The sequence below is a fragment of the Oncorhynchus mykiss genome, chromosome 6 (genome assembly GCF_057628025.1).
Source record: "Oncorhynchus mykiss isolate SJ-2025 chromosome 6, ASM5762802v1, whole genome shotgun sequence".
NCBI classification, from domain to species: domain Eukaryota; kingdom Metazoa; phylum Chordata; class Actinopteri; order Salmoniformes; family Salmonidae; genus Oncorhynchus; species Oncorhynchus mykiss.
In genome coordinates, this window is record NC_143027.1 from 42,079,724 (window position 1) to 42,093,750 (window position 14,027).

Here is a 14,027-nt window from a genome sequence, read left to right on the forward strand (position 1 = left end):
TGTAGGGTAAGTAACATTATATAAGGTAGCATTGTTTAAAGTGGCTAGTGATATATTTACATCATTTCCCATCAATTCCCATTATTAAAGTGGCTGGAGTTGAGTCAGTGTCAGTGTGTTGGCAGCAGCCACTCAATGTTAGTGGTGGCTGTTTAACAGTCTGATGGCCTTGAGATAGAAGCTGTTTTTCAGTCTCTCGGTCCCAGCTTTGATGCACCTGTACTGACCTCGCCTTCTGGATGATAGCGGGGTGAACAGGCAGTGGCTCGGGTGGTTGATATCCTTGATGATCTTTATGGCCTTCCTGTGACATCGGGTGGTGTAGGTGTCCTGGAGGGCAGGTAGTTTGCCCCCGGTGATGCGTTGTGCAGACCTCACTACCCTCTGGAGAGCCTTACGGTTGAGGGCGGAGCAGTTGCCGTACCAGGCGGTGATACAGCCCGCCAGGATGCTCTCGATTGTGCATCTGTAGAAGTTTGTGAGTGCTTTTGGTGACGAGCCGAATTTCTTCAGCCTCCTGAGGTTGAAGAGGCGCTGCTGCGCCTTCTTCACAATGCTGTCTGTGTGAGTGGACCAATTCAGTTTGTCTGTGATGTGTATGCCGAGGAACTTAAAACTTGCTACCCTCTCCACTACTGTTCCATCGATGTGGATAGGGGGGTGTTCCCTCTGCTGTTTCCTGAAGTCCACAATCATCTCCTTAGTTTTGTTGACGTTGAGTGTGAGGTTATTTTCCTGACACCACACTCCGAGGACCCTCACCTCCTCCCTGTAGGCCGTCTCGTCATTGTTGGTAATCAAGCCTACCACTGTTGTGTCGTCCGCAAACTTGATGATTGAGTTGGAGGCGTGCGTGGCCACGCAGTCGTGGGTGAACAGGGAGTACAGGAGAGGGCTCAGAACGCACCCTTATGGGGCCCCAGTGTTGAGGATCAGCGGGGAGGAGATGTTGTTGCCTACCCTCACCACCTGGGGGCGGCCCGTCAGGAAGTCCAGTACCCAGTTGCACAGGGCGGGGTCGAGACCCAGGGTCTCGAGCTTGATGACGAGCTTGGAGGGTACTATGGTGTTGAATGCCGAGCTGTAGTCAATGAACAGCATTCTCACATAGGTATTCCTCTTGTCCAGATGGGTTAGGGCAGTATGCAGTGTGGTTGAGATTGCATGTGGACCTATTTGGGCGGTAAGCAAATTGGAGTGTGTCTAGGGTGTCAGGTAGGGTGGAGGTGATATGGTCCTTGACTAGTCTCTCAAAGCACTTCATGATGACGGAAGTGAGTGCTACGCCCCGTAGTCGTTTAGCTCAGTTACCTTAGCTTTCTTGGGAACAGGGGATGGGGATGCCGTCTGGGCCTGCAGCCTTGCGAGGGTTAACACGTTTATATGTCTTACTCACCTCGGCTGCAGTGAAGGAGAGACCGCATGTTTTCGTTGCAGGCCGTGTCAGTGGCACTGTATTGTCCTCAAAGCGGGCAAAAAAGTTATTTAGTCTGCCTGGGAGCAGGACATCCTGGTCTGTGACTGGGCTGGATTTCTTCCTGTAGTCCGTGATTGACTGTAGACCCTGCCACATGCCTCTTGTGTCTGAGCCGTTGAATTGAGATTCTACTTTGTCTCTGTACTGACGCTTAGCTTGTTTGATAGCCTTGCGGAGGGAATAGCTGCACTGTTTGTATTCGGTCATGTTACCAGACACCTTGCCCTGATTAAAAGCAGTGGTTCGCGCTTTCAGTTTCACGCGAATGCTGCCATCAATCCACGGTTTCTGGTTAGGGAATGTTTTAATCGTTGCTATGGGAATGACATCTTCAACGCACGTTCTAATGAACTCGCACACCTTATCAGCGTATTCGTCAATGTTGTTGTCTGACGCAATACGAAACATGTCCCAGTCCACGTGATGGAAGCAGTCTTGGAGTGTGGAGTCAGCTTGGTCGGACCAGCGTTGGACAGACCTCAGCGTGGGAGCCTCTTGTTTTAGTTTCTGTCTGTAGGCAGGGATCAACAAAATGGAGTCGTGGTCAGCTTTTCTGAAAGGGGGCGGGGCAGGTCCTTATATGTGTTGCGGAAGTTAGAGTAACAATGATCCAAGGTCTTTCCACCCCTGGTTGCGCAATCGATATGCTGATAAAATTTAGGGAGTCTCTTGGTAGAGGAGTCTCTTGGTAGATAATGCGGTCTACATTTGATTGTGAGGAATTCTAAATCAGGTGAACAGAAAGGACCGAATCGACTGTATGTAATGAAACCTAAGATGACCTGGGGTACTAATGTAAGAAATAACACGTAAAAAAACAAAAAACTGCATAGTTTCCTAGGAACGCTTAGCGAGGCGGCCATCTCTGTCGGCGCCGCAATCTCACAGCATGATGAACTCCTTGCTGTCCCCAGTCCACCTGGCCGTGCTGCTGCTCCAGTTTCAACTGTTCTGCCTGCGGCTATGGAACCCTGACGTGTTCACTGGACGTGCTACCTGTCCCAGACCTGCTGTTTTCAACTCTCTAGAAACAGCAGGAGCGGTAGAGATACTCTTAATGATCCGCTATGAAAAGCCAACTGGCATTTTCTCCTGAGGTGCTGACTTGCTGCACCCTCGACAACTACTGTGATTATTATTATTTGACCATGCTGGTCATTTATGAACATTTGAACATCTTGGCCATGTTCTGTTATAATCTCCACCCGGCACAGCCAGAAGAGGACTGGCCACCCCTCATAGCCTGGTTTCTCTCTAGGTTTCTTCCTAGGTTTTGGCCTTTCTAGGGAGTTTTTCCTAGCCACTGTGCTTATATACCTGCATTGCTTGCTGTATGGGGTTTTAGGCTGGGTTTCTGTACAGCACTTTGAGATATCAGCTGATGTAAGAAGGGCTACATAAATACATTTGATTTGATTTGAAATACTCAATGAGACTGTTACTCACAACATAGGAAGTTCTCCTATCACCTTAGAGAAAAATGGTAGTTTGTCCGTGATGAACCACCGCCACCATGTGGATCTTCCATAGCCTACCCCGCTACTCAATTTGTTAGGTCTCATTGACGTCCGCCACACACTTCTTTGCCTCCTCTGGGTCTGTGAAACGACGTAATGATCCTCTCACTGTAACCCAGAACACGGCAGGATATTGCAACAAGTATTTCAGCCCCCGTTTCATACACATGCCTCACCTCCATGGACACATTTCTCTTGTCCTGAACCTCCTTGGGAGAGTCAGGGAAAACTTTTGTCCCTTTCCAGTGAAAAGTCCTAAGTTATTTTGCTCTGAGCCGGACCTTCTCCCTGTCAGTGTATCGTTAGAATTTCACCAGGATAGGCTGGGGGTGCGTGGGGCTGGTCCTGGGCTCAGTGCCGATGGGTTCTCTTGATGGTCATGTTCACATCCTCCTGTGTGTTATCAAATAGATTGAGTAAAATGTATTTCACACAACCCACCGTATTTATGTGAATTTTAAACCCCACTGATCCGAAGTGTGTTTCTCCGGACTGTAATTTTCCCGGAATTAAAGTCATTCGAGTTTTTCGATCCGTCTCCATTTTTTCAACAGTGTCGTTGTGGCGGTTGTTCTTGCCCTCCAAGGTTGATGTCCTCTCTTCTATGTTGTCGAGAATATTGACTTTTGTTTACAATGAGCCCACTGCATGTTTTATTTCAGCCACACCTTCACCCACTTTTGCAATTTTCTCCGTTCAAGATTTTTGTTGATTTTACGAATCTCATTTCGAACTGGGTCATCCGGCTGTTCTTCTCCGCCATTTTCCTTGCTAGCTGCAGGTAGAGAAGACATTTTCGTGTTGTCTCTACCTGCAGTGTCTGCTTTTTTTGCGATTCTAAGTTGTTTTTCCATGTGACTGATATATTGGACAATTAGTTAACATAATGTGTAACTAGGCTTTGAATAATTAGTTAAAATATGTTTGAAGTGAGGCATTGAATAATTAGTTTGAATATAGTTGAAGCTACACAGCCTCTTTAGTTAGCTGCTGCTCCTCTCCACATCGTAGCTGTAACCTGTATTTCATTTTTTTATGCTAACATTTCCAAAAACATGTTTTCATTTTGTCATTATGGGGTACTGTGTGCAGGTGGGTGAATTCAGGGTGTACCACAACAAAATGTGAATAAGTAAAGAGGCATGAATACTTTCTGAAGTCACTGTAGCTGAGTCACATCACACACTACACATAAGGCTACATTCAGGGGTTAAATTGGGAATTCAGAGGGTTAGAATTTGTTTTTTAGGCTAACACCATAGAGAATGATAGAGGCCTCTAGTGGCATTGAGGGCTTCCAACATGCTTTTGCCATTTTAAAGCAGTCAAAGTAATTAACTGGGTGGAGATTCCTATGAGTTGTAGCCTTAATGATGCTGCTCATGCTGTCGCAGATGCTATAATGGCACAGATATGAAGATGAGTCCTCTATCTATCTCTATGGCTAACCCTAACAACTTCATGTCCACTCCCCAGCTCAACCCTAAACCTAGCTTCACATCCACTTCCCAACTCAACCCCTAGCCATAAACCTAGCCATAACCCTGAACCAGTTACAGTGTATAGTGTAGACTGAAAGACATGCAGGCAGGAAGGCAGACAGACTGCCAGATGGACAGACAGACAGACTGCCAGACGAGAGGGGATACATTCACATCCCTAGTCAAATATGAGATGCATATTCCAGCAGAGTTCCCACCTGCTTATTCAGAGCAACCATTATACTGGCAGCCTGCAGGGGATAGATATGCATACAAACTTGCCAGCTGCCTCCTCCTTCAAGGACACACTGACAGCTGATCTATGTCCACAATTTTAAGTGGATGTAGTTTCCACACACTTGCACATTCCGGTACGCTCCCTCCATAACACAGTAGGGGATCCATTCTGGGTTTCTTTATGGAGGCTTTTATCAAAACTATACTAGAAGGCTATTTCATGAGAAGGCTATTTCATGGCTATTTCATGAGAAGGCTATTTCATGGCTATTTCATGAGAAGGCTATTTCATTGAGTAATTATCAGTTTAGAGTGTAGAACTTGGCAACACTGTTATGTGTGTGTGTGTGTGTGTGTGTGTGTGTGTGTGTGCATGTGTGCGTGTGTGTGTGTGTGTGTGTGTGTGTGTGTGTGTGTGTGTGTGTGTGTGTGTGTGTGTGTGTGTGTGTGTGCGTCTATGTCTGTAGCTTGGAGTTAAAGATCCTCAGTGGTCAAACCTTGTCACATGAAACAATATATTTAAAGGTATATTCAATGATATGACATCACCATAAACATCAGGACAACTGCCTTCTGACAGACGTCAACAACAACAACACAATTCAAACCAAAAAAAAGGCAACTTTGTCAACATACATACTTGACCCCGCACACTGTAATTAGTGGAGATGCCAGCAGTGCCAGACATGTGAGGGGGAAACAGCTCTCTGTTGCCCTCCAGTGTTTCTTATCTCAGGCAGCAAATGCATTGGGGCAGGCACATACAATTGGACTATTGTCGAGTAATAGTCTAAAACAGCTTCCTCTCTCTGTGAGTTCTTTCCCTTGTCTGCACTGACAACATTTGATTTCATTTTATGAGAACTGGGAAGGTGAAATACCTGCTTGACGTCCTCCATATTGCTTTACCTTATTCTCTATTTTCAGAGGAAACGAGGAAACCACTTCAGACTGTTTCTGTTTCAGAATTATAGTTGTATTATCCTAGGGTCACAAAGAGAGATGTTTTGGCAGAAAAACTGTGATGCAATACTGTATGTTCTCCTTCTCCACAGGAATCTCTCTCTCTCTTTCTGTCCAACACATTGTAAATAAATCTCCTGGTTCCTTGGAAAGGAGAAAAAAAAGTTCCTTACAAGAATCCCTTCCCACAAGTATCTGACCCCTTTGGGGGAAGGGGTCGTGTGTGTGTGTGTGTGTGTGTGTGTGTGTGTGTGTGTGTGTTTGCGTGTGTTTGCGTGTGTTTGCGTGTGTTTGCGTGCTTGCGAGCGAGCGAGAGAGCGAGAGAGAGAGAAATATAATACTCTGGAATGTCCACAGCCACAGAAAGCTCATGCAAACTCTCAACATGAAGGTAGGAGGATTCACATCGATACACTATTTAGTCCTTTTAATATACTCAGTTGATTTCGCAGGTAAAAACAATGTTGCTGTATAGTCGTTAGGAATTTAGGCTCAGCCTGTTGGAAAGTTGTGAAATACAAACAGAATTGAATTGCAGCATTCCTCTCCTCTCCTTAGGACTGTCTGTCAGTCTCTCTGATCTGTCTGTCATGGCTCTTCTTTGGGATGTTCTCACCCATTAATTGTGTGGAGCCAGTGCATTGCCAGTGGGGATCCTATGGAGACTGGTCAGAGTGTGATGGCTGCACTAAAACACAGGTTAGAAATCAAACCAATCATCCGAAGTCATGCCTGTGAGCTCCACTGGACTCATGAATGGCAACCAAGTAGCATACAGTGTATTCCCCTTTATGGAAATTAGACCAATGTTGGGGTATATCGATGTGTTTTAGTCTAGGGCTCGTGCCATGGTGGTATATGCCCAGTTTGGGGGGAGCCCATGCAGTGGAGGGGCCACTCAGACCCAGCCCTGTGTGACTGCTCGAGGCTGCCCCCTGAAGGAAGGCTGTGGAGGGAGGTTCCGCTGCCGCTCAGGTAATTAAATCAAACTTTATTAACAATGCATTTAAAATCCTCAGTAAGTTTTACAACAGAATGTAAAATAGAGTCAGTAAGAAAAATGTTGAGCACAGAACATGAAATATTAACATGCGTGCATGTGTGTGTTTCCTGTGTGCTACAGGGAAGTGTATCAGCCAGTCTATGGTGTGTAATGGAGATCAGGACTGTGAGGAAGACAACCAGGATGAACTGAAGTGTGGCCCAGACAAGACATTCCCTGTTTGTAACAATGACAAACCACCACCCAATGTTGAGCAACTAGGACTGGGGTGAGAGCTGGGGTATCTTTCTCTCCTTCATCCCCTCCCCCGCGCTCGCTCTCTCGCTCGCTCTCTTTCCCTTGCGCATTCTCTCACACACACACACAATCCTGGGCATCTGTGGTGAAATTCTCCTTGAATTTCCAGGTTTGATGCAGTGACAGGAAAGCAGAGAGGAAGTGTGATCAACACTAAGAGCTATGGAGGCCAGTGCAGGACTGTCCTCAGTGGGGACAACAAGGTCATCTACAGGCTGCCCCAGAGCACTCTGAGGTACAACTTTGAGGTAAAAAGTCCCACAGTTAACATACTTGTGAAAATAAACATTTGTAAAGAGAGCACATAGGACTGAATATATGTAAGAATATAAATTGCAACAGGGTGATCAAATTAAGATCATACATCTGTATATGATTCCTATCTGTACAGGTCAAAGTTCAGAATGATTTCAGTGATGAATTCTACACCAGCTCCTGGTCCTACGCCAAGGACATAGTCAAGAGAGAGACAACGACGGGTACAACCACAGGATTCAACAACTATGACTTACATCAGACGGAGGAAAAAAACAGGGTCTGTTGGAGCTGTATGATGAAATAAATCTTCGTTTTAATTAGGAGATATGCTGAGCTTAAGAGATGCCTTTCAACAGACCCCTGACCTTTGCAATAGCAGTTCATGTGTGAGGAGGACTCCATTTTATTTCACATCCACTATGTACCTGATATCCATTGTTATCATTGTTTTCATTCATTGTCTTCCAGAGTTTAGAATTATTGACTCATTATTTAATCTACTTAAAACAAATATTTTCCAAAACTGTGATAAAGGTATTGTGAGATGATCTATTTTGGTTTGTTTTTGCTCTGTAGAACAACCACCTGTTGGTGGTAAAGAACAACGTGGAGGTGGCTCAGTTCCAGAACCAGGCCCCAGGATACCTCTCTCTGTCTGAGGAGTTCTGGAAGGTTCTGTCCACGCTCCCCACTGTGTACGACTACGCTACCTATAGGATGGTGGTGGAGAGGTTTGGAACCCACTACCTGTCTGAGGGGACCCTGGGTGGATACTTCCAAGCCTTACTCAGCATCGACCAGGAAACAGCCACACAGATGGGTGAGACAATTGAGGCAACTCCAGCTGAGACTGAGGCTGCCCTAATGTTGACACTGCAGGCATATCATTCTTGTGACAACAGTAGTGGGGGTAACAGTGCAATAGCTTGAACACATCAACTCTGTTGATTACACTGCTTGGTCCAATGGCCCAAGTGGTTGGAAGATGAGGCTCGCAACAGATGGTGAAGAAGACTTTGAACAAAGTAAATCAGAACGGTTCAATTAAGCCGTCAGAGCTGAATTGAATGTCCTTTTATATAGTATAGTTTGGTTCCAACTTTTCCTTGGCAAGTGCTGATTTTGTTGTTGTTACCGTTCTCCCTTCTGCTTCTGCAGCCAAGGTCACGTGGAAGTATAATGAGTGTACCAAGACCAAACACCGGATTCTGTTTGTTTCATGGACAACCGAGAAATGTAGAAAGGATGAAAAGGAATATACACTACCCAACCCCCCATGTAAGTTTATTTAAGCAACAATGTAAAAACCAAAAGAATTGACGATGTACAATGTAAGATGTGTGAAATTTTACAATGTAATCATGTAATGCTTCTGCAATGAAATCCTGACCACTCTAATCACTGATGCCTTTATTGCTTTAATAGCCATCAGTAGGTCTGACACGGTAAAGAAGGTGGATGTGGAGGGAGGGGCCACTGCACACATCGCAGCCCTCAAGGCTCTGGACCTCAACACTCCAGGTAGAAACTGGGATATGTACAAGAACTGGGCGGAGTCTGTGCGGACCTTCCCTGCAGTCATCAAACGAAAGGTGAGAGAGGTACAGGAGAAAGATTATTGGTGGATGAAAACGATATCTGAGCTGGCATCATTGGTTGAGGGCAAAGCCATGAATTACACAAGGTAGAGCAAAACAGGTTAAGTAATGAAATTATACATTTAAAAAGGACTACAGAGTCACGTTACAGCTTTTGAAACGATAGTTCATCCTTTTGTCTTGGGAAAAGGCTTGCTATATTGGTTCCTCCCTGTGTTTGGTGTGAATGGTTCCAGATGAGGCCTCTGTATGAGCTGGTGAAGGAGGTGCAGTGTGCTGGGATGAAGAGGTTCCACCTGAAGCGTGCCATAGAGCAGTACCTGAATGAGAGGCACCCATGCCGCTGCCAGCCCTGCAGGAACAACGGCCTAGTGGTGATGGCTGGGGATAAGTGTAGCTGCATTTGTAAACCTGGGACAGACGGACTGGCCTGTGAGAAGGGGAAGGAGGTGGAGGGGCAGGAGGGTAGGTGACATTTGACACGTCGTGTGGATACTCCAGATGATGGCATTTGTGTATTCATTTCTCGCAAACTTGAAGTTTGCTTGGGCGCTTGCAGGCATTCTCTACATTCACATCCAGATTACATATGGACCCATTCCCCTCTCTCTCCTCCCTTCCTTTCCCTTTCACTCTGTGTCCTTCTTTCACCCCAACTCTACATTCCATCACTCTCTCTGTCCCCCTCCCTCCCTCCCTAAGGGGTGATACATGGCAGCTGGTCTTGCTGGTCTGGCTGGACTTCTTGCTCCGGAGGTCAGAGGTCACGAACACGTGCATGCAGTAACCCCGCCCCTCAGAGAGGCGGCCATCACTGCAACGGAGAGGTCAGGGAGACCACAGGCTGCGATGACGACCAAGACCTGCAATACCTCCAGTCAGAACTACTGCTGCTTCTCTACTTATTTAGTGATAAGACTTTATACATGAACACTGCACAACAAATAAATGACAAGGCATACTTAACGATAACAAAGCTGACAAGGAAAAACTCTGTCGTTCTGCTCCTGAACAAGGCAGTTAACCCACTGTGTTCTTAACTGACTTGCATAGTTAAATAAAGGTACAAATGAAAAAATATTATCCCACTGTTACTGACCTTGCTGAATGCCTGTTTGTTTGTGATTAATTCCAGGACCATGGAGCCTCAGTGCTTTGACCTGACCGTCCCACCTAAGGAGACCTGCAGGAGCCCACCTCCTCTCCCTAATGGCTATGTCCTGGTAGGAATTGATGGACAGATAACCACTAAACTGTCTGTTTCCTTCAGTCCTGCTGCTGGAGAGATACAGGGCATGCAGGCTTTTGCTCTAACCTTGCACTAACACGACTGATTCAGGGATTCAACTAATCCCAATGTCGTTGCGCAAGGCTGGCTCCAAAGCCTGAACATCATCCTGCTGTTTTGTAGCCGTTTCAACCTCCTTATTATAACGCCATTCCTCCTTTTGTAGATATCGTCATCTGGATAGGTTGGACTGTGTTTGACCATAATCTGTGCTGTTAAACTCAGGATCCAAAAGATGTGTATCTGGTGGGCAGTAAGATTGAATACACCTGCATAGAGGGCTACCATCTGATTGGAATAAGGATCGCAGAGTGCACTGTTGCTCTGACATGGAGCACACCTTCCAAAGAGTGCAAGAGTAAGTAGTGCTTCAGTGACAACAGCCCTCTGCATTTGCGCCATTTTGATTTGTCAAGAGATTGAAGCTGGAATCCGCATTGGGGGGGGGGGGGGGGGGGGGGGGGGGAAGCGCCACTGGTTTCCCCAGGCGCTTTTGTTATTGTGTTGTTGTTGTTATTGCACGCACACACACAGGAATCCTTCCCTGGAACACACGCACACGCACACGTACACACAAAACCAAACACACACATCATTATGATAACTTCCCTCACCTTCTTTCAGGCTCCAGGTGCCATGTCCCGTCCCTTCTAAATGATGTCACAGGCTCTCCCTGGCAGCCCACCTATGACATAGGGGAACGTATCCCACTGTCCTGCCCTAAGGGGAGACACATAGTGGGAGACAAAGAGATCATCTGTGACTCCAGTCTGCACTGGTCACCGGACCCCAACACCATCACATGTAGCCAGGGTAGGTTGATGCATAATTGTTTCAACTTTGAACTCCTACCCAGATATCAACCTATGTAGAAATGTGTTACTATTTGTCAGTTTACCTGAATGTTGGTATTCTCTACCCTCGGCTAATCCAAATGAAATAACATGTCTTTGTTGTCCTTTATGAATCCAGCACCGAAAACGCTTGATCACCTTGACGGCCCAGCAGGGCAATGCAAACCATGGGAGAAACTTGCCAAAGACAAATGTATCTGCAAAATGCCTTATGAGTGCACGTATGTTTTACCAACCTTTGTCTATATGCAACTTTAACTAGTCTAACTACTTGCAGATATAGAGGAAGTAAGCTCCCTTTAATAAATGTGAGAAGTGGCTCCTTTTGACTGCATATCCTGCATACTCTAAATATGCTCTATGCTTTCTCAAATTTCACCATAGGCACAGATCTACAATCTTGACCATTAGGAGAGGAAACACAAAACTGACCCCACATCAGCAGTTTCAGGGTTTCACCCCAAGCTAACTATGTTGCTCTTTTGTTCAGGTCTTCTCTACAGGTGTGTGCCAACAATCTTGAGAATGGTCGGACAAATAGACTGAGCGTGTGCAAGATGCACACCTTAAATTGTCTGGGAAGGAGCTACAACCTGGCGGAGGACAGCGCCTGCGAGTGGCCAACCAACACAACTTCACCCTGCACCGACTGCCAGTTATGGGAGACTTGTGACGGTACGACTCTGGTTTAACTTGAATTTAAATTGTATTCAACATTTTTGTTACACAGACAAGTAAAGGCTGTAATATGAATATCTATGCTCTTGCACTGTGTGTGTGTGTGTGTGTGTGTGTGTGTGTGTGTGTGTGTGTGTGTGTGTTCCCATGTATGTGTGCAAACTGCACCAGTTCTCAAGGCCATTGTCCTTGTCTCCTTCTAACAGGACAAACAAACCAGTGTCGCTGTAAGGACTGGGCTGAGTGCTCAGATCCAGGGTTGAGTGTCTGTGTCCGTATGGGGGATGATGCTAACAGTGCCACCCAGACACTGAGCGAGTGTGAGGCAGGACTGAGGAGGTGTAAAGGAGAAAAGGTGTCAGTTGTCAGCATACTACCTTGTAGCGCCTAAGAATCGTGTCCTCTCCTCCAACTCACCATGTCTGTGATAATGACAGAAAACACCCTCCTTCAGTTGTTTTACCCTATCTCTGTTTTTTATATCACTCTTCAAAAGCATTGCTTTGAAGACATTAAAGCCATTGAAGTATATTAACCACCCATTAGACTTGTTCTTTTTGTATGCTTTTTGAATGGATTGATAATGCTTATTTTTGTGCCAATAAACAAAAACAAGTCACAACAAGAGCTAAGAGCTAATTCTACTCGACCCATGTGTCAGATTTTTTATTTCTTGCCTTATCCAATTTAGAGTTCCATACAATAAATAAACAGTTAGCTTGAACCTTTCAAAAGATTGACAAGTCACAGCAGGCAGAAATGTATCTTAGGTAAACATATCATTACATCATAGAATAGCACCACATTCTGCCCACATCTCTCTACATGCTGTTGGTTTAGTATTGGATGTTCTGTACGTGTTGTCCTGTTCCAAATTACCCAGACACCCCTTAATCTGCCAAGAATTCCACTGTGACTGACACTCCATCCCTGTTCTTGACTAGCTGCCTGTGAAAGGCAGGCAAAGCATATGTGTGTGTGTGTGTGTGTGTGTGCGGGGGGCTGACTGATTCGTACTAATATGCAGACACACAGTGACTCCCAGTGGTATGTTCAGTTCTGTGCACTGGTGCAGAAAGCAGCTGGAGACTCAAATACACCCTTTTCCCGGCTGCGTCATGAAAAGTTGCACGTACAGCTCCAAATCAGAAAGCGGTTTATTTACATCAAATCAAATCAAAATGTATGTAAATACAATCACGTCCGACTTTAGATGCAGCTCATACAAGTTAGCAAACACATAATCAATTGGTTATCATCTACTCCATCGCAGATGTCATCGAAGGCTTGATTACCTAGCAAGCTGCCAATCTAGCAAGCCAGCAAGCAGGGGAAAATATTACAAATAGAGCTAAATAAAGCCAGAAGAATAATATACTTGTTAAACATAGCTATAGCCATCAGTCATGTGTGTTTACATCACTCATTGGTCATCACTCACTGCTAAGTTTGTCAAGGTCAACAGTTTATAAGCTACTACAGGGCTTTTTGTTGCATGCATATGCTTGCATCACTTGAACATGACATTTGCTTATGAACAAAAAATGTATCTCTATACTGTAAGACTGGCATGGCAAATAGAGGAGTTGACTAACAGAGGCAGAATAATAGAAGAAAAAACACTCAATGACAGTAGTGTTTTTACTTATGTTGTAGCTAAATGAGGGCCACTCCCCTCACCTCACCCTCACCCCCAATAGGCTAGCCAATGTATAATTTGAACAATGGATGTCCAATATTTCTTCCAAAATACTGCATATTTTTGTCCTGTAATTCACCAAGCCAGCTGGACCTTCTCAGTGGGCTTGGCTGTGCTGACCTCAGGCAGACATGTGTGTCTGTGTGGAGGGTGGGGGGGGGGGGGGTGCGTACGTGTGTGTGCGTGCGTGCGTGCGTGCGTGAGTGCGGCTTGCAATCATCTGTCCGACCCATGTGAGAGAGTGATACCAAAAAATGTTGTTTCAAGCGAGCAATGTACCAGAGCACGAACCCTTGTCCTGAGACGCCCTTGTGGGATTTTTCCCAGACAAATTGTCTTCTCATTACTTCCTGTATCATTGAGGGAAGGAAATACATTGGTTCTGATCATTTGGATTAGCCCAGTATCAATCTAAACTTGACACATGATTCTGAGGATTTCTTATAACATTTGTATTCAAATTGATGTTCACATAGATGTTCACATGACATTACGTTGTATCTTTACATCTGTTGGCTAAATCTAAACTGAGCCTATGACTTTGAATATGGATGAGCTGTCTCCACCCAGCGGATAGAACACTCCTTCACAGGAATCTGGGCTTCTGGGCCATTTGGGAATTGATGCATGGGACAGTGCACACTGTCATTGGGACAATGATGTAGACAACAGGGAAA

The 14,027-nt window shown here is 45.4% G+C and overlaps 1 protein-coding gene across 1 annotated transcript; it reads left to right on the forward strand.

Annotated features, from left to right (window-relative positions):
* The first annotated feature begins 6,052 nt into the window (after nt 1-6,052).
* On the forward strand, nt 6,053-12,263 carry c7a (complement C7a). Its single transcript, NM_001124407.1, is given in 17 exon segments — nt 6,053-6,066; nt 6,234-6,374; nt 6,509-6,650; nt 6,799-6,946; nt 7,085-7,223; nt 7,367-7,510; nt 7,810-8,053; nt 8,392-8,511; nt 8,659-8,825; nt 9,068-9,296; nt 9,534-9,708; nt 9,967-10,054; nt 10,345-10,477; nt 10,744-10,932; nt 11,092-11,194; nt 11,464-11,648; nt 11,858-12,263. Coding segments are annotated over 17 exon segments (2,538 nt in total). The 5' UTR covers nt 6,053-6,060; the 3' UTR covers nt 12,043-12,263.
* The last annotated feature ends 1,764 nt before the right edge of the window (nt 12,264-14,027 follow it).